This window comes from Denticeps clupeoides, chromosome 3 (genome assembly GCF_900700375.1).
Source record: "Denticeps clupeoides chromosome 3, fDenClu1.1, whole genome shotgun sequence".
Lineage (NCBI taxonomy): Eukaryota > Metazoa > Chordata > Actinopteri > Clupeiformes > Denticipitidae > Denticeps > Denticeps clupeoides.
The window spans coordinates 24,566,530-24,591,803 of NC_041709.1; the positions used below are offsets into that span (position 1 = coordinate 24,566,530).

The window sequence follows — 25,274 nt, forward strand, 5'->3', positions numbered from 1 at the left end:
ATATATATATATACACACACACACACCCGGCCAGATTTTATACCACATTACTTGATAACCATCAGTGAAATGTTCTTGGTCCTGAGAAAAAGCGACGACTTTCCTGGCTGAAACGTTACTATATATTCAGCAGAACAATAAAAACATAATAAAATCCTAGTTGCGGCCACACTGCCAACAGGCAACTGACTACTGAAACTCGGTTAAATATTTCAACGCTGTTTGAACAATTGCACTTGGTTTCGTTCTGTAACGCCTGGAGTGAAAAGGAATGTCTTTTATTGTGAATTTTTGCAAAAATGCACAAGCAATAAAATGCAATGTTTCTCAGTGCATCTACCATAAAAATAGCCATAAGCCAATCCCTCACTTGCGCACAGATAATATTATTGTTATTTATGTTGTAATTATGAAGGTACATTAGTAGATTTCGTAGTCTCGTATCATCACATGCGTCACCCGAACGAGGTGCAAATGCGGAGCCCCACCCAGGAAATAATCTATGGAACGTTCTCTTTTCAATATTGGCTGTAATGGAGCGGGTGATGTGGGAACGAATGCCCCAGGGATGCAGGAATAGCGTACAAGGAATCTCAGAGTATATTACAGGCCAAAAGTTTGGACACACCTTCTCATTCAATGTGTTTTCTTTATTTTTATGACCATTTACATTGGTAGATTCTCACTGAAGGCATCAAAACTATGAATGAACACATGTGGAGTTATGTACTTAACAAAAAAAGGTGAAATAACTGAAAACATGTTTTATATTCTAGTTTCTTCAAAATAGCCACCCTTTGCTCTGATTACTGCTTTGCACACTCTTGGCATTCTCTCCATGAGCTTCAAGAGGTCGTCACCTGAAATGGTTTTCCAACAGTCTTGAAGGAGTTCCCAGAGGTGTTTAGCACTTGTTGGCCCCTTTGCCTTCACTCTGTGGTCCAGCTCACCCAAAACATCTCGATTGGATTCAGGTACATGTGTTCCACACGTGTTCATTCATAGTTTTGATGCCTTCAGTGAGAATCTATCAATGTAACTGGTCATGAAAATGAAGAAAACACATTGAATGAGAAGGTGTGTCCAAACTGTACTGTACGTATGGAGTTTCTGCTCAACACCAACCACCTGGGGACCTGTCAGGTGCTGCTGGTGTAAGCCAGCAGGTGTGAGGATGTGTGAGTTTAGGACCAGGTCATGAACGTTCCTGGCTGAAACGTTACTGAACGTTCTAGAACGTTCAATGTGTGGGGAAGGTTCGGGGTCAGAACTGGACCATGAGGCTGTGCACCTGTTGAAGGAGGAAGGTGGGCGTGTCCAGTAAAGGAAATAACAACCTTACTGGAGGAGGAAGAGGCGGAGGGGGCGGAGTCAGGCGAGTCACGTGCGCACCGAAAATCCTCCGGCCAGCTCGCGCCAAGCTCGCCCCGCACGCGTCCGCCTCGCGCGCCGAAGAGACGACAGGCACGCGCCTGAGCGCGCTCCCGCTCCCACGGTCACGGCAGCCGCGCTCCAGGTAGGACACTTTCACTTTTAAAGCATCTCCCTCCAAAACGATCTTTCTTTCCGACTTTTTAACGCGTCTGGGAACAACTGGAGACTTTGGGCATCAAAGCGCGCGGCGTGTCGCGGTGGAAATAAAATCGCGTTCCTGACACGCTTTAAAGGTTTTATTATGTCGAGTTCGTTTGTTGTCGATATTTTCAGCACTGAGATATTTTAGTCTGTGATTACCAAGCGTCTTATGCTGTTGGTGATGATGGTTATTATTATTATTTAGTAGTAGTACTAGTAGTAGTCGTATTAGTGTAATGCACCTGAATTCAGATTTCCAGCATGACACTTCAGTAACTGGGCTTCGGTTAAGGAAACTCGACAATATTCTGTTAGTTAAAACATGAATTAATTCATGCATAAATAAGAATATCTACATCTAGCTACAGAAACCTAATCAGAATGTTTATTATAATCATGTTCTATTGATGATAAAAACATTAGCAAAAAAATGTTTGCACATAACCATGTACTTTTTGTGGTGATGACGACTTATTTTCATGTTATGGAGTTGGTGACGAGTATAATGATCCCTCGACTGCTTCCAGAAAGGACTTTCTCTGCATGCAACTGGTCTGTCAGAAATATGGCATCACTGATCGCCACCGGAATCGTGGTTATGATAATAACCTCTTCGTCTTCCACCCTGGTTATGTGAAGTTGTTCATGTTGGACGCTGTGAAGTTAATATTTTTTAGATCTAATTCTGGGCTGACGATGGCGTGTCGAACCTTGGTGCTCCTCGCCTCTTCTCCCTGCTCTGTGATGGACTAGTTGGTGGAGCTGCACAGAGCGAACATGTGGGCACAAAGCTGGGTTTCCATGGTGAAGGGAGCTGGGTCTCTCCGAATCCCTTTCATTCCCATGGAAATGGGATCGGGTGCTGTGCAGGATCATTAGCTACTGTTATCTTTTAAAAGAATATTTTGTGATATTTGTGAGGTAATGGTCGTAATATACTGATAGTTTGAATATCCGACAAGTTTGAATATCACACCTAAAATCCTACTTGCAGGAACTCATTTTTAAAAGAGGTTATCGCATGTTAAAGATATTAGGCTTTTATTTTTAACATGGTGATGTGTGCATGGCGTGTGTGTGCGGCTGGATTTATTTTAAAATGTACACAGTGGTTTACACTGCATGAACAAATCTATTTTTAATTGGTTTATTTATTAATTGTTAATTGTCGAAGATCCCAGTTTCTCATTCTTTGTTTGGACAAGATATGGGAATAGATGCTAAATGAACACACACACACACACACACACACACACACACACACACACACAGCAGAGTGGACTGAAATGGCTGTGTCTGTTCTGCCGAGGGACGATGATCAGCAGTAAAGATGAAGTAAATGGTTGGAGGGTGGAGGGGGGGGTCCGACGTCATGCACTGACTTCATTTGTGGGGTGGAAGGGTGTGTGCTAAGCTGTGGCAGCCACACACACACACACACACACATCCCTACCTCTTTTCACTTCACTCTAGCTTTCTCATGCCCGCTGACCGCCCGCTAACGCTGCAGCACCGTGTGAAGGCGGTCACCGTGCCAGCCAGGTCCTCATGACACACTTCTGTCTGTGCCCCACAGTCAACGCGGTGACACACTAACGCAACCAAAAAAGCCAAGCAAGACATTCAAAATATTGGCATTTGTATGAAAGTAGTGGAGTCAGTTTGCAAGATTGCTGGTAATATAAATGTTCATAATTACAATGAAGTCTTCTATAGTTATAGCTCAGTGGATATAAGGTCTTCTGTTTGCTCTGTGAAGAGCGGAAAGTTTTTTGGCCTCGTACAATTCGGCTTTCCTGGTTAGTAACATTCCACAGTGCGCACTTGACAGTTTAACAGTGCCTTTTCAGTTCCACTTAGTGCAATATCATATTAGTAAATCCACCCTCTGGGGGGCGCCTCTTCTTGTTCTTTACATATTGTATCTACCGCATACCAAACTATTTTCCTTCACTCTTCCTTTGGTAACACGCTTTCAAAACACAATACAGTAAAAGTACAATGAACACACTACTCTGGTATACCCCATATAATTGCAAAAACAATGCATGCAGGGTCAGCTCATCGTGATAGCCATGCCCCCCCCCCAAAAAAAATGTCATGACTGTTTGCAGCATTTACCACCATCCTTAGGTTGTTCCAATCAGCTTAATTTGCATCTACAGTTAGGCCATACTTCCAAGGCTGTTAATGAAATGCAGCAAATAAAATGTTTTTAGGCAAAAGTAAAATAAATACCACGGCAGGTTGAACTGGCCAGAGTTTCTAAATGTGTGTTTTGGTTAGGGGCGGGTGAGGTAGGGCGCTGAGAGGACGAGGTGTCTGAATCACTCAATGCGGCTGTGTTGGCATGCCCCACGGGCACGTTTACAGCCCGTCCTGTTGGAAAGAATGAAAAAAGTCGTGACATTTGGCACAGCCCTGTGAGCTGCAGCAAAGCATTGTAGGTAATAAAATGCTAAAATTATTTGAAATTAGTCTGTTTGAGGTGAATGTGCCGCATCATGGATGAAGTAAGAAGCAATTATTACCAAATTTGTTTATCTACTAGACAATGCTATCATGATATTGAGTTTATTTATAATCCCGTTCTAACATGCTATCATGTTAATTTTTCAGTTTTACTGATTAACTGTGTGATTAGTCAATAACCTTTGCTCCATCGCTAAAGGTAAAAGGAAGAGATTCATCTAGACTCTTCTCCGTCTTGGCCCCTTGGTGGTGGAATGAACTTCCCCTCGAGCTCAGTCACTGAAATTTTTTTTACTCTTTAGAGAATATTTAGATTAACTTGTAACTTGTTCTTATTGTCTAACTTAAGTACAGAATCTACAACAGAGTGAATAAAAAGATTGTATTTATAGTTGGGGTCCTAATGAACCAGAACTGATCACTTCATCGATGGTAAATTGAAAGCACGTTGTAAGTCGCTCTGGATAAGGGCGTCTGCCAAATGCCATAAATATAAATGTAAATGTAGTCAATAACCAAAGATCAACAAAAAGAATTCAGATTAAAATAATTCCTTTAGAATCCCTTTAAAGTGAAAGTGAATTCTTTGTCATTGTGATACAGAGCACCTTTAGCAGTAGACAGCCATCTGGAGCAGAGTGTGGGGAGGGTACTTTGGTCTATTCGGAATTCGAACCTGCAACTTTCCGGGTACAAGTCCACTTCTGTGACCGTTAGGCCCACACATCTTCTTGTTGTAGCTTAACTTGTTGTGCTCAGCTTGTTGTAAAAGTCATCTAACGTCCATTGAAAATAAATCCATCACAGTACACCGGCCAGCACGGCAGACGACGCACAGCAGTATCACTGGATACTGAGACATGGACTCCAGAAATGCCAGAACCTTGGTTACAGTCGCTTTCGATTGCGAGGCTTCATCTAGTAGACTAGAACATGGAGAGCAGTGTCTACTCATGTTAGCGTACTTTTTCGATTGCTTAATTTTGTCATCTTCTCCTGCAATCAACAGTCAGATGTCGGAACAGGCTGGCCTGTGAGGCTGGCGCTGTCACCAAGGACTTTGGAAACAGATACAGCCTTGTGAAACAGATACATCACCTCTACTAGTGGTCAACTGATTAATCATCCAGCCAATTAATCAAGGAGATAATTGCCATTTTGAGGTCATTAGAATGAATCAGAATTAAAATTATCAGTGGCCAAGAATATGAACTATTGTAAAAAGAAAAAGCTCAGACTGAATGAAAAGGTGTGTTGTCTGATTAATTAACAGAGTAATCCTTCAACCACCAGCTATGTGGTTTAAGCTATAAGGTCTATAAATGCTGTAAATGTAAAAAAACAATATCATTTACCAAAATAGGAAACAAAAAAATCATATTACCTTACATTTCAATATCTACATTCAAATGCATTAATCGATTATATAAAGACATTTTTCACAACATAAAATGGTGGGCAAAACTTTAAAAGACATGTTCAGACAGCTTCTTTGGTTTATATTTTTGTTGTTAATATATCATTTTTTTAGATATTTCATATGTGTGCTGCACTATATTGTTTAGTTGCATTTTGTGATGGAATGTAAAGAAATTCTTTGTATGACCTAGCCGATTGTTTTACATGTGCTTAATGATAATTATTGTTGAATGCATATAACATGTAGTGAGCAGGTCTCTAGAGAAGTTTATTGGCTTAATCAATAATTAATAAAATTGTCGATTCTATGAACGTTCATCACCCCAGTAGGAGATTGTCCTGGTCTCTCTTTGTAGATAAGGGAGCTCAACGTCTGCCCCGTGGTGCTTTTGCAAGGGACAGAGGAGCCAAGTGAAGCCTGGGGTGTACAGCTCTTCCGCTCCAGCCCATCCGTGTCCGTCAGGAATCGCATCTCTAAGGAAACAGGAAAAATGTGTCACCCTGCGTTGACGTGTATGCTTCTCTGGTACAGAACTGAGGAATAATAATATTCCAAAATAAAACGTATTGCAATCATATTCTTAAAAGTAGACATGTCACTTTCGAGACATTTGAGTCATTTTTTACACCAGGAGCTAATAATAGTATTATATACCCTCCTGCCACACTCGCTTGTATTTAACATACTCTGGGACAATCCTTTTAAGGTTAGGCTGTTGGTCTCTGCTGCGAGGGAGGAGGCCGGTTGAGGCTGATGCGGCTGGATGTGTGCTTTTGAGTTGGGCAGACAACTGACCTACTTTTAGCGTTGCTACGACGTTGCTCTTGCGTTAGGCTAATGCTGTCACCACTACTGCTTCAGCCCTGCAGTTGCGATAAGGACACGGCTTTTTTTTTTTTTTTTCCACTGAGCCAATATGCAACGGATGATAATAGTAATCATGTTTTCTTTGTGTCTGGCCTGTAGACCTAGAATCTCAGTTTCTAACCAGGCTTCAAAGGATGTCAGAAGCAGGAAGTGTTTTAATTGAAGCCTTTAAATGTACGCAGCCTTTGGTAAGTAAAAAAAAAAAATTACAGCAGAAAGCTGTAATTTCATTTGCCAGAGGACAACGGGATGACAAGTCCTCAAGTCCCATGGGCTGGTGGTGAGGATTCAGGACATTTAAAGCCCACCATATAGCCCTTTCTGTGCTCCCACCATGCAAATGGTAAAAAAGCCACTCAAAAGCCATTCAAGAGCTTTCGCTTGTGTTGGGATCCAAATGGAATTTGTTTGTGGGTATGAATGGAACTTTTTGTGGGTTCAGTGTGATTGTTAACCGAGGTCAGGCATTTGTTATGCTTTTCTTTTTAAATTGAGCTTGATTGATGGTTGATCCTTTTTGTGTTATTACAGGGGAGTGCTTGGCCAAATCACATTTCCACTAAAGCTTAATGGACAGTTTACAGATCACATTTTAAGGCCTGAAATATTGCACAGACATTAGGGCTGGGAGATTATACAATCTTGATTGATGATCGTGAAAAATTTCAGCAGAAAAAATGGCAGGAATGTGTCTTTAAAAAATATATATATTATAAGTGTCTTATAAGTTCCGTGAATCTCCCACATATTGATGGCGGCTCCCTGATGCTTGCAAATTGCATAAATATCACAAAAACTAAAGCAAGCAAACAAGAGCATGCATGCGAGACATTAACATTTGCATAATGCAATCAGACAACGGAAGGAGAGATAGAAAGAACGTGTATATATGTGTGGATCATTGCGTGTGTTTTTGATCCCATAGACAAACAGCATCGTGATTGGCTAATTTTGTGAAGTAAACCAATCAGAGATCATTGTGGGTGGGCTTTTATTTAAGTAGCTTATGATAAACTGATTATCGGTACAGTAGAGCATCATGAGCCTGAGCCTGAATTTCATGAGTTGGGTGGTTGAAGCCTAGTGGGTAACAGAAGACCCAGGTTCAAATCCCACTTACTACTATTGTGTCCCTGAGCAAGACACTTAACCCTAAGTTGCTCCAGGGGGACTGTCCCTGTATCAACTGATTGTAACTCGCTCTGAATAAGGGCATCTGGTAATTGCTGTAAAAATGTCAAATTAGTTGAATTTTTTACATTTTTGGTGCTTAAATTTTTACTGTGAATTTATTGGCATGGAAAATTATACACTCAAATTATTTACAGCAAAATTGTAGAGGCAAAATATTCAGAAATATAAATTTTCTTTTGGTATTGAAACAGTATTTGAAATTCAAAGGCTGATAAAATTTCCAAATCCAAAGGAGAGCACAAAAATGAAAGAGGACTCCTGCCAAAATAGTTTAAGATCCCACCGGCGTAAATCTAGCAAAGAGCAAAATGGCTGAAAATGGAGCCCAGGAACGCCGAGAAAGTTGGGTTTTTTTATATGTTAAAAACTGTTAATTGTCTCTAGGGTGTGTTGTGACATGTGTTTGTTTTTTCTCCCCTTCTAGTATTGAAAAAAGTAACTATCGAGGACCGTCCTCAGTATTGAGTTTGAAATGAGAGTGTCCTGACAATCTGATATGTCACTCTGTTTTAACCGGTGATTTGAGATTTATGTACCAATGAACACCAATCACCTACACCACTGTTAAAAACATTGATGATCTGGGTGCACTGGTTCCTGTCCAGCAAGTTCCAGCAGGTGTCCTTCAGTTCTTGAAGTTGACGTGTTGAAATGGATAGCTGTGAGGAACTGAGTGACTTTGACGAGCCAAATTGTGGCGCTACATGAGGGTCTACAAGGGTTACAAAGAACCTCTGGAATATGATGTCTTTGAGGACATATGCGTGGATAAGGATTGTTAATTTGTAGAAGAGATGAAGCAAGGTGCGCTATTGGAGTAAGACAATCCAGTACATGTAGTGTGATGTTCTGGACAACCTTGAGATCTGCATCTATATGGATGTTGCTAACCTTGTTGATGACCAAGTCCACCATTTCAACCTTTTCCAACACACTGCAGAAACTGTTTACAAAGAGTTGAAGGTATACGTCTGACCTTCAAATTCTACTGAGCTTACAGATTGCACAGAGCGTACCTTCAAATGTCTAGTGGTGTCCATTCCTTAACATTCAGCATTAGGTGGTTTAATTTTTTCTTAATTCTTCTAAATTTCTTAGGTGTCTTCAGTTAATATATCAGGTTTACTAGAATCTCAAATCTATCTCACACAACTGTGTATTAGCTTCTTTTTTTCCGTCACGTGTCTGGCAGCCACTTCTCCATCTGTTCAGGTGCTTCTGCATGAATGGAGTGTAACGTGCTGCCAGATGCAGGAAAAAAAGCATCCAGGCCATCCCACACTTATTAAACGCCTCCTCATGCATCCAGATTGTGACTCATACAGACATAGAAAAACCACGGAGGTGCACCATTATACATGACTTCCACACTTCCACATCTCCAGCCGTGCATGCAAACAAATACAAAGTACAGTCACACGCACATTCAGTCCCTTTATGTGCCTATATAGAGAAAGAGAGTGAGTTATTTGCTCTTTAGAGCTTTTGCTGCATTTCTCCCAGCCTTTTATTTAAAACCCGCTTTCTAAATGTAATACAAAAAAAATACTGTCTAAAAGCTTTTCATTTCCTGCGTCAGCTAATAACGGCTCTTTTTTTAGTGCGGCTCGGCCGCCTGTGAAGCATCCGAACAAATGATCTCCATGGAGCCCGGCAAAGGCTCTGAATAAGGGATTAGGGACCAGGGAGGTGCAGAATGGCGTCATACGTCATTGCGGTGGCGGCGGCAATGGCCTCACAGGTGAGCCCAGCGGAGTGGCTTTAGAGAACGGGTGGAGATTAGCACCTCTGGAGAGGCAAATCCTAACGGGCCGCCTGATTGGAATCCCAGTATCAATCAGCTATTTGTGGTAAATGTGGTTGCTGCTCGGGCCTGGATTAGCAAATTTGGTGACCATGGGCGGCCATGACCCTCATTTTACTTCCTTGGACCATTTCTGGGTGGAAGGTTTTATTTTTTTAATGCTATTCAAATTTTTATAATATATGAAGTTTTTTTTTCCATTGCAGACGTATTCAAGTGGCCGGCGCCCCCTGCTGGAGCAGGTGAGTGGGATGTGATGGGCTTGTGCGGCAGGAAGGCACTGACACTGCTGAGCAGCGTATTCGCCGTTTGCGGACTGGGCCTCCTGGGCATCGCTGTCAGCACTGACTACTGGCTCTACCTGGAGGAAGGGGTCATCCTGCCCCTCAATCAGAGCACAGAGATCCGCATGTCCCTGCACTCGGGACTGTGGAGGGTGTGCTTTTTGGCTGGTGAGTTTGCAATTTTTGGCCAGTTTGACAGTTGAAACCAAAAATATAACATACAACCCTTTTTTGGATGTTTGTTTTAAAAAGAATTTGCAATGACTGATACTTTTCACAACATGGTCCTGTGGCGGTTATGCTTGTGCAACTCCACTAATCCAGCACAGAAATCAACCAATCACAGATGGTGTTGCCCAACAGAAGGACAAACAAAAACGTGGATTTCTCCGCACTGATGACAGTTTGGTCATATAAAGCCATGTGAATAACACCCGGTGTTACATTACTATACGATATTAATGACAAAAATCTAATTTTTGTTTAATTTTTTTTCTATTAAATCAATTCTGTGTACATTTATTTAGCTAGAATATCAAATTCAAAACCATATACACTGCACTATAATCTGGAGACTGATGTCTCTTATATTGTGGCAATAAACTAGGCACGGAACCTGCGTAGCATCTACACGACACCACAATGTTTGTAGCTATCTCAGTACATGAGTGTGTTGCATGGTCAGATTCGATATTCCAGTGGTTCAGGAATCAGGAAATAAACTAGTTAGGCCACTAATTATGAAATTAGTGGCCACCCCAATCTGGCAATATTCTATGTGGCTTCACAATTTTTTAAATGGAAATTACACTCAACAACTGTGGAGTAATGACTAAAAACACCAAATCTAAAACTACTCTGAATATTTCTGATTGATCAGGTTTAAATTGTTGCTTGATCCTTTTCAGCATTTTGAGAGCTCTAACGAAGCCAGTTGCAGGATTTGTTGGAGCTCCAGGAACAATGGAATCTCCATTGTGTCTTACTGTCCTCCCCTTCTCCCATGCTTTCCAGTGTTTCCATATCCTTTCAGCACATCCTTTTGATGTGCTCCTTCACATAGCACTGAATTCTGCACCTAGAGAACAAACATGCGCCCATCAGCCTTGGTGGACGCATGAATTCCTCTGTGTGCTTTTTTTGTGGATGAACTTTGAATATATTCTTCATTACACTTGTCTTGTTCCTCAAATGAAAGCCCACAGTGGGGTTCTTCTGTTTTCTCTGCTTTTACTGCCTCCTTCCCTGCCTGTGACACCAACTAATACACCACCCTTAATCCACTCCTCTACCCACATGTCAATAACAGGGAGCAGGGGCATGTTTTTTCCTTCCAGAACCTGAACATCCCTGTCTCAATGGCTTCCACCTGGTGTGCATGGGTCTGCTGCTTGATTCTTCTTTTTGATGATGACAACATTTGTCTTTAGTGGGTCATGCTGCAGGGACGAGGACACACTAATGTTTCCTTTCTCTCATTTCTCAGAGACACCGAACCCTGTACGAGTGTTGCCCACTGGTAAACCAGGTATCCATCTCTTCTCTCTCCTAGGTCTGGGCACCTGTAGACCTTCAGGCATAAACAATAGCCTTCCTATTGTTTATTGCCTTCTCTCAGGCTCCTCAAGATCTAAACCCCACATGTGTCCTACAGTAAACCCAGTGAGACGAGTGAACAATAATAAAAAAGAATAATTGCTAGGTCCATCAATATAAAATTGCTTTACAACTAACAATGAATAAATAGCATATTTCACAATTAATTAATCATGATTAATTATTTTTATCCTCTGGTCCTGTCTGATTTTCACGATATCTCCATATGAGTTGTCATCTGAATCTGCTGTAAAACTCTTTCCCTGTCCATTTCTATCTTTAAGTAGGGACTGTCTTTGGGTAGGGTAGCCATGACATCCAGAACCCTGAAGCCAAGCTTGGCCCATGCATGACAGTTGTTGGAAAATAAGCTAAAAGGCCACACCTATAGACAAGGCTCACATTTATCATTTCTACTGGCACTTATCATTGTAAAGCTTCCTTTAATTCAGCCAATGGACTGCTACCCTTGAATCTTTTGGCTTTTGAATTCTACTGACTCGGTCCAAGAGTGTAACCTACGGTATCCATCTGTTTCAGTCCTGACCTACACATGTCCTCAGCATGGCAGAGAAAAAGTAATTTAGTGGCACAATTCTCCAGCTACTTATATAACTGCCAGTTGTGCATGGGCTCTGGCCATATAAGGCCAAATGGTCCAGCATGTGCTGGAGTTATTGAGTGGCCTTGTTGTGGAATGGATGACACAGACAGACCTCCAAATTTGACCCACAAACCACAACTTCCGAACTTTTTTGGTGGGGAGAGTGGGCCAGAGGCGGCAAGGGAAAGGTTTAGCCAAGAGGATAAGTATCGACATTTAATTGGCCTGAAAAGTGGTCCGATGACCAGTTTTAACCTTTCTGTTTACTCCACTTTAGGTCTGAACAGGGTGTGACATTAGAACGTCAGTATATATTGTAATATTCCAAATGTCACATTTAGCTGTTCTGGATAAACACTTTATTGACACTTTATTTAAATTAGGGATGTTAACATGCATAAATAGCTCAAAATGGGGAGGCAAACAAGAAATAGCAGTTGTTCAGATGATCAGGGTTTAAGTAATGCATCATGTAGCTTGGCAGTTGAATTTTCTAATACCAAAAAAGCACACATTCATAAATCATTTTAGTGATTAATAGCAAAAGTTAACAAAAGGGTTTGACAAGATTGTGTTTTGTGTTTTTTTCAGCCCTACTTAGTTGTATTATAACTGAATCAATTGATAATTACAAGCTGAAAATGGATTTATTCCTCATAACATGCAACACACACATTCACAACATTTCTGTGTTTTTTTTTTGCTTTGGACATTTTAATGTTCACCCCATATTGCCATCTGTCATTTTGAAACTGGAATTGAAATTCAGAGAAGTAATCTAGCCCCACTCTACCTGCACATTATCACATTCGCAGTCTAATTTAACACATTATTCCATAAGGCCATGATATTACTCTTGTCAGGCGGTGGCATATAGAAAATAAATAACTATTTTTATAAGTCTGAGTTAAATTTCCGGATGACAGAGCCTGAATGACCTATGAATATTATTTATGCCTCATTGTATTACTGCCCCTTATCATAGCTTGTAATGCGTCACACACAACAATAGCATTTTACCGTTTCTCCAGAGAAAAAAAATGAAATGTAATACTATCATGATTTATTTTACTATGTTGTTTACTATGTTGTTTTTCTTGTTTCAATGTTTTAATCTATTGTGATATAAACAAAAAGGTTTTACAATGTAACTTGATGTTATGTAAAAACATATTTGGTTAAAATATCAAACATAAAACTCATGTTAAATGAAACTTTATGAAGAGAACAAGTAAACAGAACAATACTGCAACATGTCTCATTATTACAAGGTAAATTGAATCTTGTGTGAAGTTTCAAAAACAATTATTTGCTGCAAGAATGCAGCTGCAACACCATGATTTACAATATTTATGATAAAACATGATGAATGGCTGTAGAAGGCTGTTCCTTGATGAACCCAACTGGCTGGAGAAGAATAAGATCCAATTAGCATTCTGGTCCCGAAATCCGTGGCAACATTATCTGGTAGAGCGGAGCATTAAGTGGATTAGAGCGAAGCCTTGTCACCGTTCCAGATTTGTTGCGGCCGCATGGGATCCCTCACCACCCCATAAAATGACTCTTGCATTTGTTAAATTAGACTGCCTCAGGGGCAGGCACAGCCACTGCTGTGGGAAATGAGCTCAGTGAGTCAGCGAGATTGATGGAGGCAGAAGGAATGATCTTCAGGTCTTACACAAAACCCATTTTGAAAATGGCATACACATCATGCCGCCACATGAATATTAAGTGGTCTGGGATTTGACCAGAAGGTAATGGGATGAATGCAGAATAAATAGCATATTTCACAATTAATTAATCATGATTAATGATTTTTAACACTGTAAATATTTTCCATCTGGTCCTGTCTGATTTTCATGATGTATATATGAAAAGATTTGTATTGTCATCTGAATCGGCTCTGAGTCAACATAAAATAGCTGATTAGTAGAGAGATAAGCTATCTGTGGGCTAGGTGATGGTGCTAACATCTCATCGGAAGTGTCTTCTTTGTTCTGTGGTCCAGGTGAGGAGAAGGGTCGGTGCTTCACCATCGAGTACGTCATGCCCACTAACGTCCAGATGACCTCTGAGTCCACCGTCAGTGTGTTGAGTGAGTGGTGACCTCCATTTCTATAGCAATATGTATAGAAACATGTATATGTATAGAAAGCCTTATCAGGGCTCTTAGTTTGTATACTCGATATTCTATAGAAATCGAACGAGAATTGCTGGTGTCTTCCCATTGTAAGTCGCTTTGGATAAAAGCGTCTGCCAAATAAAGTAAAGTAAAGTAAAGAAACAGACTGGCAGGTGTGGACCACAAGTAGAATATTTATCCAGATGAGAAGTTGGCTGATTATAGAGCCAGAAAAGCAAGTGGATGTTGCAAAATGTATGTTCTGCATTGGCACTTATCAACTATTGTGCATTCCAGAACATTTATTTATTCCAAATGAGTTACTTCCAACATGGAATTCTGGAGTTCTCACTGTTTAGGGCAAATCCTCAATGTTCAGGTCTTCACCGAAATGCTGGTTTCCCCTTTCCTGTTCTATAGAGATGATTCGCTCAGCCACACCCTTTCCCCTGGTCAGCCTCTTCTTCATGTTCATTGGCTTTGTTCTGAGCAACATTGGCCATATCCGGCCCCACCGTACAATCCTGGCCTTCGTCTCAGGCATCTTCTTCATCCTCTCAGGTACTGTGTCACTGTTAATCCTGCACTGGTGTTTCTATCTCTTTCAGATGTTATTATATTAATTATAGCAACACCAGTATTATATGATCTTCCTACAGATTATTCTAGTTGTCTATAATAACATACTTTAAAATCGCTGTATGTTAAAAACAACAAAAAATAATAAATGCAGTAAATAATATTGTTAATGCTGATGTTATGTCAATATAGAATTTTCCTTTAATATTAAAAATCAAACTGAACATTAACATTGTGACATTTTTTCAGCGTTCATACTTGTTAGTGAATTTTGTAAACCTTTATACAACCAATAGAATAAACTGTGAAGTTGGTCATGTTCCTGCTGGCTCCCAGTGAAATCCCTTATTAATAGTCTTTCTTAGTCACAATTAAACAAACATCTTGATTCATCAACATATCAATAATGCATCACTTAATAAGAACAATGAGTTTAAAGCTCTAGCTAATTTGTACTCTTCTGATCATACATTTGTAAAATAATTCCAGATTTTACCCTCTGTCTTTGGCAGGTCTTTCCCTGGTTGTCGGCCTAGTGCTGTACATCTCCAGCATCAATGACGAGATGCTGAACAGGACCAAAACTAACGAGGCCTACTTTAGCTACAAGTACGGCTGGTCCTTTGCTTTCGCTGCAATCTCCTTCCTGCTAACAGAGGTATGACAGCCATGCTCTTCTGATTCTCTGAGTCCATTGATCAATGGTGTATTTGATGATTTTTAACAAAATCCGTTGTTACATTCAGTCTGATTTAGTGACTAGTAACTTTCCTATGTTTTTGTTGCTATTAGCTACTCAGATTAAACCAGTGTGAAATCCCAATCAAACAGATTTGGCCACACCCACAAACAATCAGTATCTATTAAGCAAACTACCTGGGTGGACTGAAAACAAAGAAAGAATCAAAGATTTGCTCACAGGTACAACTAATCCAGATTATCACACATGTACTACCAATGCAAAAAATGCCGTATACATGATATAAGGTACCAGTGTTATGCTGTAATCTGCTCTCCTGTCACTAGCTCTTGTTCCAAATTTCCTGCAGTGGACATTGTTGTCAGTAAATAAATTAATTCGTTTTTTTGTTTTGTTTTTATCAATGCAGACGGCTGGCGTGATGTCCGTATACCTGTTCATGAAACGCTACACAGCTGAGGAGATGTACAGGCCACACCCAGGCTTCTACCGGCCACGCCTGAGCAACTGCTCTGACTACTCAGGCCAGTTCTTGCACCCGGATGCCTGGACCCGCGGCCGCAGCCCCTCCGACATCTCCAGTGAGGCGTCGCTCCAGATGAACTCCAACTACCCCGCGTTGCTCAAGTGTCCCGAGTACGACCAGATGTCCTCGTCCCCGTGCTGAAGTATCATGGACCGTCTGATAGCAACATACAAACAGACACATGGCCAGGGCATAAATGGAGTGAGTGAGGGGGTGTGGGAAATGCTTTGAGAGAGAGGTTTTTCCATTAACTCATTTAATTCTGTACTCCATTAATTCTTCTTCTTTTTTTAAAATCTCTAGTTTTTTTTTTTTTTTTGTACCAGCTGCTCCGCTTCTGTGTATGCGTCCATGCTGGTGTTTAAACCGCGGACATGTCTCAACATTTTTCCATTCCTGAATGGGAAATGGCTTCCTGAACTGGACCATCGGTTTATGATTACTATTTACTCAGCATTACCTTTTTTAAATAATTTTTTGCCCAGTGGGTAATGAAAATGATAATGCAAGAAAAATACATTTAAAATTTTTGATTTTCTTTAGATTTAATATAATAACAATGGATCAGTGAGTATATTTAAGATGACAAGGTACAATGTTCCATTGCAGAGATTGTAGGCATTGGTGAGTCCAGCTCAATATACATAATTTCAGCAGCAGAATAATAGCTCAATATATGCAGAAGGCGAACTGCTTCAGGATATTGATCCATTGATTTTGTATTTATTTATTTAATTTGGGCCTTGAATGCAATGCAGTATTACAATATAATGTTATGGCACTTTACTAATAAAGTGCCACTAATTTAGCTAGTTTTATTTTTTTTTGCAGTATTGTGGTGTTCAGTGAAGGGATATATGGAGCAAATATATTATTTATGAGTGGGGGAGAAATTAGTGTTTTTGGATGTGAATATATTTGCTTATTTTTGGCATTATCATTATTGACTGTGGTTTTAATGATACTGTACATTTTACGGTTGTTTCTCATCTATGTTCTGTTTTTTATCACAACCAAAACCCTAAAATACATAGTAATTTGCCTTGCATTTACAATTTTTTTATGTAATTCATGTATCTTATAGCTTAATAGCTTAATTCAATGAAGAGTTTGCTCCTGAATGTACAGCTACAACAGTAGCATATTAAATGATCAAAGAAGGGAATAACTCAAAAAGATATTTTAAAACATCTTCCGTCCACTCAAAAAAAAAAAAAAAAAAAAAACATATATATATATATATATATATATATATATATATATATATATATATATTTTTTTTTTTTTTTTTTTTTTTTTTAATCCATATACATTATCTTGTATTGACTAGCCCACCTTTAGAGCTCACTTTCTACTGTGCAGTGTATGGATTTGGTTTTGGAAAAAAAAAAGAAATATGGACACTTCAGGAGGGTAAAAGTGAAACCATCACTGATCTTGTGCTGGTTGGCTTGTACAGTTCTTGTTTCTGCCTATCCCCATGTGTTTCAATGTTTCTCATCTACATTCTAACAGCTTGTTCTGCTTGAGCAGATTTCTTCATTTTCTTTCAGTTTCTCACCTATATTGTAAGAAGGCATGGCGCCACTCTCGGCTGGGACCGACCGGTTTCAGCGTTTGGTGCAAATTATTTCTATTCAGCTGAAGCCTCCATGTTTTTTCTTGTTGATAGAGATTCTGTATTAAGGATCGACATCGATCACAAATATCGCTGGCAAACTTTTATAAGCATCACCTTTGAACAGGAAAGTTAATCTGCGAGTGCTGGTCCATGCATAATGCACTGTAAAAAAGAAACTTATATAAAGGAAATAGGGTACAAGCACTGTGTTAAAACTCACTCGTCTGATGTTACCTGGCATGAAAGAGGCATGGCACAATAGAGGTTACAAGAATGAACAGTTTCTAATTTATTAACACCAGTAGATTATTATTGCAGTCACATGTAAATAATGTATGTTAAAAGGTACAGTTATAGAAAAACACAAAATAAAAGAAAGGAGAAAGGGATAGAGGAAGAGAGAAAAGCCAGGAGCCCTTGAGAAAAAGGGGGAGAAAGCAGGACTCAGAAACTGGGGGGAGAACCCCCCCCCCAGCTCCCGATGGAGGAGGAAGAGAGAAAAACCCTTCAGCACCCAAGAGACAAACTCTTTATACATTTGACTCCCAGCAAGTTGCAACAGACCAATCAGGATTTGTCATTTGATGTTTCTGCCCTGTCTCTCTCGTCGCGACACCCCAAGGTATTTGCCAGCCCTTGACGCCTCCTGCTTGGGTGGTGTCGCAAGCCAACAAAGGCAGGGCACCTTCACACAGGACAAAAGTGCCATGAACCTGGGATTTCCCATTTTACGCTTAAAAAATTAAGGCAGCCGGCTGCAAAGCGCTTTTGCCTTTAATATTTAAGTTTTCCCCAACTTTTTTTTTTTTTTTTACAGTGTGGCCATGGCTCAGAACGAGTACCTGTTGGACATTGACCAATGGTACATTTGTACTTTTAACAAAGTCATTTCCCAGCAGATTAATTTGCAGCTATGCATTTTAAACATCAGTCCAGTTGAGAATGTTGTAACCTGCCAAGGCACGTGGCCCGGTGCAGGATGGAGAATTTATCGCAGCATTATCATGTTTCTGCGTCCTTTCTTTCTTACAGCATTTCTTGGTTGTTGGAATTCATACAAAATGAATTAAATGAATATAAACCCTTAAGGAACATCAGAACTATTTAGGGTGCTCATGAATAGGCTTCCATTCCATTTTAGCAGGGAACATTCTAATTGTACTGTGTGCTGATATTGTCCCAACACACCGTTTTTTTGACAGCACCTCACCCTGGGCCAGAACTTTCTTGACTGTTGCTCCTTTTTCTTGATTCTACAATAATGATGCACATACTGTATGGAAAGAGAAAATGAAATAAATATGTGTGTACATATATATATGTATATGAACTTTTATATAGGCCAAAACCTGTATGGATGTCTGACTCATTTGTAGCCACAGTAGCAGATCTACATGGACCCTCATAACATTTCTGTGTTGATAGCTGAGTTGCCTTTTCACGTTGCATATACAGAATGTGAGCTTTTTTGCATATGTTGTAATTAAATATGAGATTTTAGAATATATTTACATGTTGGAACATGCTAACGTATTTTTATGGTCATTTTTATGACATTGTGCCATGGACCATGCAACCTGTAAGCAAGGAATAAAGCTCCCGTGTTTGTTACACCATATCGTCTGCTTGAGTTGCTTCTCTTCTGACCCGCATCCTCCCTATTTCACACTAACATTGTCAGCTAATTATAGCAGCATGTATGGAGGTAATGATCTGTCATTTATTCTCTAGTATTAGGATGACTGTGACCCGAATACATGTTTTTTTTCCTCTACAAAGTTTAATGGTCCCTTGTACAGTATATGGAGCTGGGTTACCTTGGTTATGATTCCTTCTACCTTGCTGAACGAGAACACGCTCATGTATGTGAATGTTGGCCTACACTGGTCTAGATTATAATCAAATACCAAATAAATAGATTTGCAAACACCTTGAGACCTTCTTCCATGGCTCCATGTGTCCAGCTGTAAGAAAATCATCTAGTCTGTAGATACATAGCTCCATATTATCTCACTGACCATCGTCAAAAATTCATATTCATCAACTGTCACTTCAGCCCAGGCGAGCTGGTGACTCCAGCCTCGTCCGATCTACGCCCAGCTCACGGGTTGCAGTCAGAGGGTTTCACCGGAATGGGGCATGACATCAGCTTCTTGGCAATGTCAGGGATAGACATGGTCCTTTTGAGGTCTTATTTTACAGCTTCAGATGTCACCTGGATGAATATTTCACTATATTTATTAAATATTTCAGTATCAGTGTATTATTTCACATTAACTTAACATGCACTTTACATTTGTTATATTGCACATGTTGTATTGCATGATCCATGATGACCATAACTTGGTTGCAAGATGCATGTCACACTCAACAATTGGAGTAAATGGGATAAAACTAAATAATAAGGAAATATATATCAAATTTATAATAATAAAAGCAGAGGTATAGGCACTGGGTTTGATCCATACAAACTGTTCAGGTCTTTATGAACAGTTACAGGCATGAGAGTGTGTTTGTGTGTGTGTTCAGTATTTTGTCTCCATCTAGTGGAAATACATAAGTGTTACAATCATCCTGGATGATACATTTTGGAACTCAGTCCAAAGATGAAACCATTTCCCTGTTGTTGTTTCTTTATTAGAATCTGAATGCACTGTAAAGATGTCTTTATGGAGCCAAACTGATAAAACTGAAGTTGAAACCAGGAGTGGCTGGAATGGGCTGGTGGGAGAAGTTGTAGATTCACTTGATCATCAGATGGAATGGTCCATCAGCACAAAACCGACTCATAAATACTCCCATGATGAAAAATTCTGATCATGCACTGGCTCCTATTGGCACAATCCACCAGTTTGCGGGGGCGTGTCCTCTGTGGACACAGTAAGCCACCTGTGACACAGGATGAATGGCCAACTACAGTTTAAACATCAGCGTGAACTTAATTTATGATTAGTGACTCCCTGTTCTGCTATTGAGTTTATTAATTCTGTGCTGGGACTTTTTTTCCATCATGCTTTGGCTTTTTATTTTGCTGGTTACAGTAAATACATCATATTGTACATCTGCCTTAGTTAATTCTGCAATAGAAATAAAAGTGTCACCTAACTTTCAGACCTCGATGCTGGTTCCGCATGTTCTGGAGAACCCGTAGGCAACCCACTGAAAACACTGTCTGCATGGCGCTGCACATCCTTATTTCAGTTTGAAATCAGCGGCGCAGACACAAGCCTCTGGGGTTTGATTAACTCTGACAGATGGGCTTTGAAGGTTTTCCCTAAAGAACAAAGGAAAGACTCACTTGGAATAATCATGTATGTGACATTATATTCAGGCTGTAACTAAATGGAGAAAAATTAAGACATGGAATGGGGTTCTGGATCCTCAGACACTCCGCCATCTCGTGATGGTTGTCTGGTACGCTGCTGAATGTTTTAAAACTACATAACAACCAGGAGCTGAGTCAGAAATTGGCACGTAGCAGCACCTGAGTAAGCCTGGAAAAAAGTCGTCGAAGGAGTGGAGGGATCAAACACGCCCCTGATTTATTCATTTCCCAGCATAAGGCGAGAGGGTGACAGAAGGGTGCCGGAGTCACGCCCACCCTGCAGATGCATTATTTATCCCCCTCAAATCCACGGGGATGGGTGGGGGGGCATGTTCCAAATGGTCCTGGCCTGGCCCACACTGCAGTTATGTCACCGTCTGCTCCACAGACTATGGGGACACGTTACCCCACGTGCCCACTACACTATGAAATTTACCACTGTAAATTTGCTGAAAATTTGCCCTGTGAGGTGTCCAGAACTTGCACAATACAAGAAAATATGCAAAGAAATTATCAGAATGTATCAAGTCGAAAATGCACGATTAACAAACCTAAGGGAAATAGTACCAGTTGCATATCAGTTGGTGACATATATATCTCATACTGGTGACATATAGTCTCACACTAAGAACAGTCCAAAAAAAAGAAAAGGTGTTTTGCTGATAAGATAAGTATTGGACACTGTTGCCAGGTCAAGTAGTTTCCCTCCCAGTTGGGTCATTTTAAACTGGACTTTGTGTAACCAATAACTGGCTGGTTTTCATCTCATACAAATGCATTATTAATTATTTTTATCAGAGAAAGTGCTGGACTGGACTGTGAAAACTAGAAAGGACTCTATCTGCTTCTTTGAGGGTCGCATTGTGGAAAGACCCTTGGAAACACCCACATGGGGTCACTCACGTGCCATGTCTTTATGGACCTTGTTTCATGCGTTGTAGTTTAGTAAAAACATGGCAACAAATAACCAAAACATAATCCCATAACGCAATAAATTAATGTTGAGTTATTTTTATAATATTCACTAACTGGTGTTTTAAAAAAAGATGATACCAGAGCATTTAACTGTGAATGAAAATAAGATTAATACATATTGTATACAATAAAGGATCATTTCTCTGGAGAAATACACAAATGTGATCAGAAATGGTGCTTTTGTATAAATTGGAAATGTTTCAAGCTATCAAATCATCATGGTATCCATTCAGAGAAATGAAATCTGGTTGTTGTCAAGTAGGTGGTGTCTCTGTGTATTTCTAAATTATTCATAGGTCTGCAATTAAAAATGATTTTAAGATCATACTCACGTTCTCATCATACCGGTCTCATTTTTCCCAGAAATGTTAGAGAACAATGAAGAAATCCTTTCTCTAATTTTGAAACGTCTCACACCAGCAACTCCAGAAAAAATGCAATATTTTGTTTCAATTAAGCCAAATAACATCAACATTTCTATGTGTAATACAAGTTATTGGAACAACAAAAGATTCACAGAACAATGTCAGGTTACATTACAGGTGTAATGTTGAATATACAGCCCTCATTTTCACATTTCCAGAATTTCAAGACCAATAACAAACTGCTTGCAGCAATTTGTGAAAATATACTGTAATTACTACACACATGGGCTGGTCTTTTACATGCATGAAATACAGAATTACTCACTCTTACTGACCCACCCACACTCTGCCATGTACATTACATTCAATTAACCAGTTATATTAGTGAACTATGCATATAGATGTGTCAAGTACATGGGATTGTAGTACGATGTTGTAATGGCTGTTGATGTGTTTTTGGTTTTTACTGACTGGTGCTCATTAATGGGTCCGGGACTAATTGAACCCTAATAATGACCGGCTATGTTCCTACCACGGACTGGTGTGTTGCATCAGCCTGACTTTCAATGACTCCGATGGACTAATTGGTGAAGACTGGGTATTGGTTGTGGGTAGGTTGGTATCTCTTATAAATAGGGCCCACCTTAAGTCATGGGGTGGTGTTCAGGGAGAGCGGTGACGAGGACCCGAACCCGGAGCACGTGACGTCACCGACAACAGCGGCCCGAACGGCGCCGACACGACCAGACACCGGACCGTGACCAGTGGTATAGTAGAGGGCGGAGCAGTCAGCGGCAGGACTGACTGTTTTAAGATCTTTTTCCTATTAAATAGGTATTTTTATATAGGTATATGTTTATTGAATATTCAGGATTGTTGTGTGTATGGGGGTTAAGATAACCAGCCTGGTTCATTTACTATACTGATTTTATTACCCACCCAACCCTCTTAGAGTGAATTAGTGGTGCTTTACTGTGGTTCGTAATGTGTTTGGTGTGATTTTTCCTATTTTGATGAATTGTGGGGTTGTACTTTGTCACGATTTGCTGTGTGTGTATCGGGGAGGGTGGCATCAAAACGGCAGTATTGGTGATGTGTACCAGCTCTGGGCAGTGTTTTATTCTGATAGACCCCCAACATGTGTTTTATCTGGTTGATCTTTGAGTGTTGCCTGTGTCTGGGGTGGATAAAGTTGGAGCATCAAGTAACCTCACGGTCACGACAGTTGGACCACAGAATGGGTGGTAGTAGCCTAGTGGGTAACACACTCGCCTATGAACCAGAAGACCCGGGTTCGAATCCCACTTACTACCATTGTGTCCCTGAGCAAGACACTTAACCCTAAGTTGCTCCAGGGAGACTGTCCCTGTAACTACTGATTGTAAGTCGCTCTGGATAAGGGCGTCTGATAAATGCTGTAAATGTAAATGTAACCCATAAATACTTTTGACAATTCACAATTTGACAAGATCACAATTTTTTTTTTTTTTGACTAAACATTTGGAGTTTCCCAACATCCCATAACATCAATGTTATGTAACGTATATAAACCAAAACCAAATGAGTCAAGCTTAATCAGTCCATCCTCTGTTTTCAGGGCCGGCCCAAGCCTTTTTGTGGCCCTGAGCAGAAGGGACCCCCTGGAGGTTTGAGGGGTTGCAAGCAGTCGCTTGGTTTGCTTTTGCCTTGGCCCGGCTCAGTCTGTTTTTGTTGTTTAATTGTCACTAATCACCCATATTCCTATACATAAAATCACGGGCTAATGGTCAGTAGCATAACAGGGGCAAAGTTAGACCAAGCTAGAACACTGTGACACTTGGAATGTTTGGAATGTTATGAGCCCACCCTGTTACCACCCCTCACATACTGGGTATGTAATGGGCTAATTAATTATATACAGACATTTAATAATTTAATGAAAACATTACATTTCAGCATTTGGCATGTCGTGAATGGCTGGTAGTTATATTCTCTTTCTGGGTTTAATCGTTCCGCACATACAGAATTCTGGCCGCCAAACTCCCTACTCCATTGACCTTAGTACTTTGTGGCTAATTCAGCTCTTGTTCTCCCCTCTTTTCAGACCTTGGTTCTCATGTTCTGTGCGGTGTGATGTAATAAAGGTGATGCAATACTGGTACACGATCTACGTAATGATGCTAATTACTAAATTAGGTTTAGATCCTGATGTGCGAATCCCCGACTGAGGTGCCACTGAGCAAGGCACCGTCCCCACACACTGCTCCCTGGGCACCTGTCATGGCTACCCACTGCTCACACTGGTTAAATGCAGAGGACACATTTCGTTGTGTGCACCGTGTGCTGTGCTGTGTATCACATTGACATTCACTTCACTAATAAACAAATAAATCCAATAAAGCTCAAACGTTCCTGGATTGGAATGTTTGAGCGTTCCAATCCAGGAACCCCCCCAACTGTTCTCGAACTTTCATTGCAATAGAGGGCATACAAACATTTTTGCACAGTAAAGCCAGCCTTCAGGCCAACAGACCTGTGGTCTCACTTATTCCTCTTTCTTTACAGTTGAAGAAAAACTATGTCTGTGTAATCTGTGTAAACTGCTTGTCCTTGGACTAGCAAGTCTTAGGCAAACCAACATCGTTTGGGGGACAAAAGCTGATTCTTGGGGGACAAAAGCTGTCCTATAAAGTGGAGTGGACATATCTATAAATAGGGGGTGGTAGTAGCCTAGTGGATAACACACTTATCTATAAACCAGAAGACCCAGGTTCATATCCCACTTACTACCATTGTGTCCCTGAGCAAGACACTTAACCCTAAGTTGCTCCATGGGGACTGTCCCTGATAAATGCCTAAATTTAAATGTAAATGATATAAATACAATTATCTTAATAACCCAGAACACAAAAGTTTTTCTTTTATAATCTAATAATATAATTTAAATTTTTTTTCTTAAAAACATATTTTAAAAAGATCTTCAATTTGTATTTCAATCTTATATTAGTCCAAGAAATAATTACTGTGCACTCCGAATGTTTTATAGACCCCTGCGTCCCAACGTCTCTTATTTCTCTTGCGGTGCAAGCTGCATGCGAATGACTATACCTCCATTTTCTCTGTCTCGCCCCTCACTCCAAAGCCTTTGTTCGTTTATCAGTGTTGCATAAGCCGAGTAAATCTGCAAGCACCTCTCTTTTAGCACAAAACTACAAAATTGAACCGTCTGAAGCCAAAGCCTTGAGAAAGTGATGGAGAGGGGCATG

General features: G+C 40.2%; 1 protein-coding gene across 3 annotated transcripts; it reads left to right on the plus strand.

The window, feature by feature from the left end:
• The first annotated feature begins 1,266 nt into the window (after positions 1-1,266).
• cacng5a (calcium channel, voltage-dependent, gamma subunit 5a) lies at positions 1,267-16,939 on the plus strand. Of its 3 annotated transcripts, none has more exons than XM_028974574.1 (7): positions 1,267-1,516; positions 9,539-9,784; positions 11,103-11,144; positions 13,825-13,911; positions 14,359-14,499; positions 15,030-15,175; positions 15,627-16,939. In XM_028974574.1, exons 2-7 carry the CDS (start codon positions 9,589-9,591, stop codon positions 15,882-15,884), a joined length of 870 nt encoding a protein of 289 aa, XP_028830407.1. In that variant the 5' UTR covers positions 1,267-1,516; positions 9,539-9,588; the 3' UTR covers positions 15,885-16,939. The 3 variants fall into 3 exon arrangements, with proteins under 3 accessions (XP_028830407.1, XP_028830409.1, XP_028830408.1); XM_028974575.1 differs by lacking the exon at positions 1,267-1,516 and adding an exon at positions 7,532-9,269; XM_028974576.1 differs by lacking the exon at positions 11,103-11,144 and having other exon boundaries at positions 1,268-1,516.
• The last annotated feature ends 8,335 nt before the right edge of the window (positions 16,940-25,274 follow it).

What these genes read in the sequence shown, in the direction of transcription:
- cacng5a (XM_028974574.1), top strand. Translation starts at nt 9,589, where the DNA reads ATGGGCTTGTGCGGCAGGAAGGCACTGACACTGCTGAGCAGCGTATTC. An exon ending in GAGGGTGTGCTTTTTGGCTG is followed by an intron (nt 9,785 to 11,102) that starts GTGAGTTTGCAA and finishes CTCATTTCTCAG; the next exon opens with AGACACCGAACCCTGTACGA. An exon ending in CATCTTCTTCATCCTCTCAG is followed by an intron (nt 14,500 to 15,029) that starts GTACTGTGTCAC and finishes TGTCTTTGGCAG; the next exon opens with GTCTTTCCCTGGTTGTCGGC.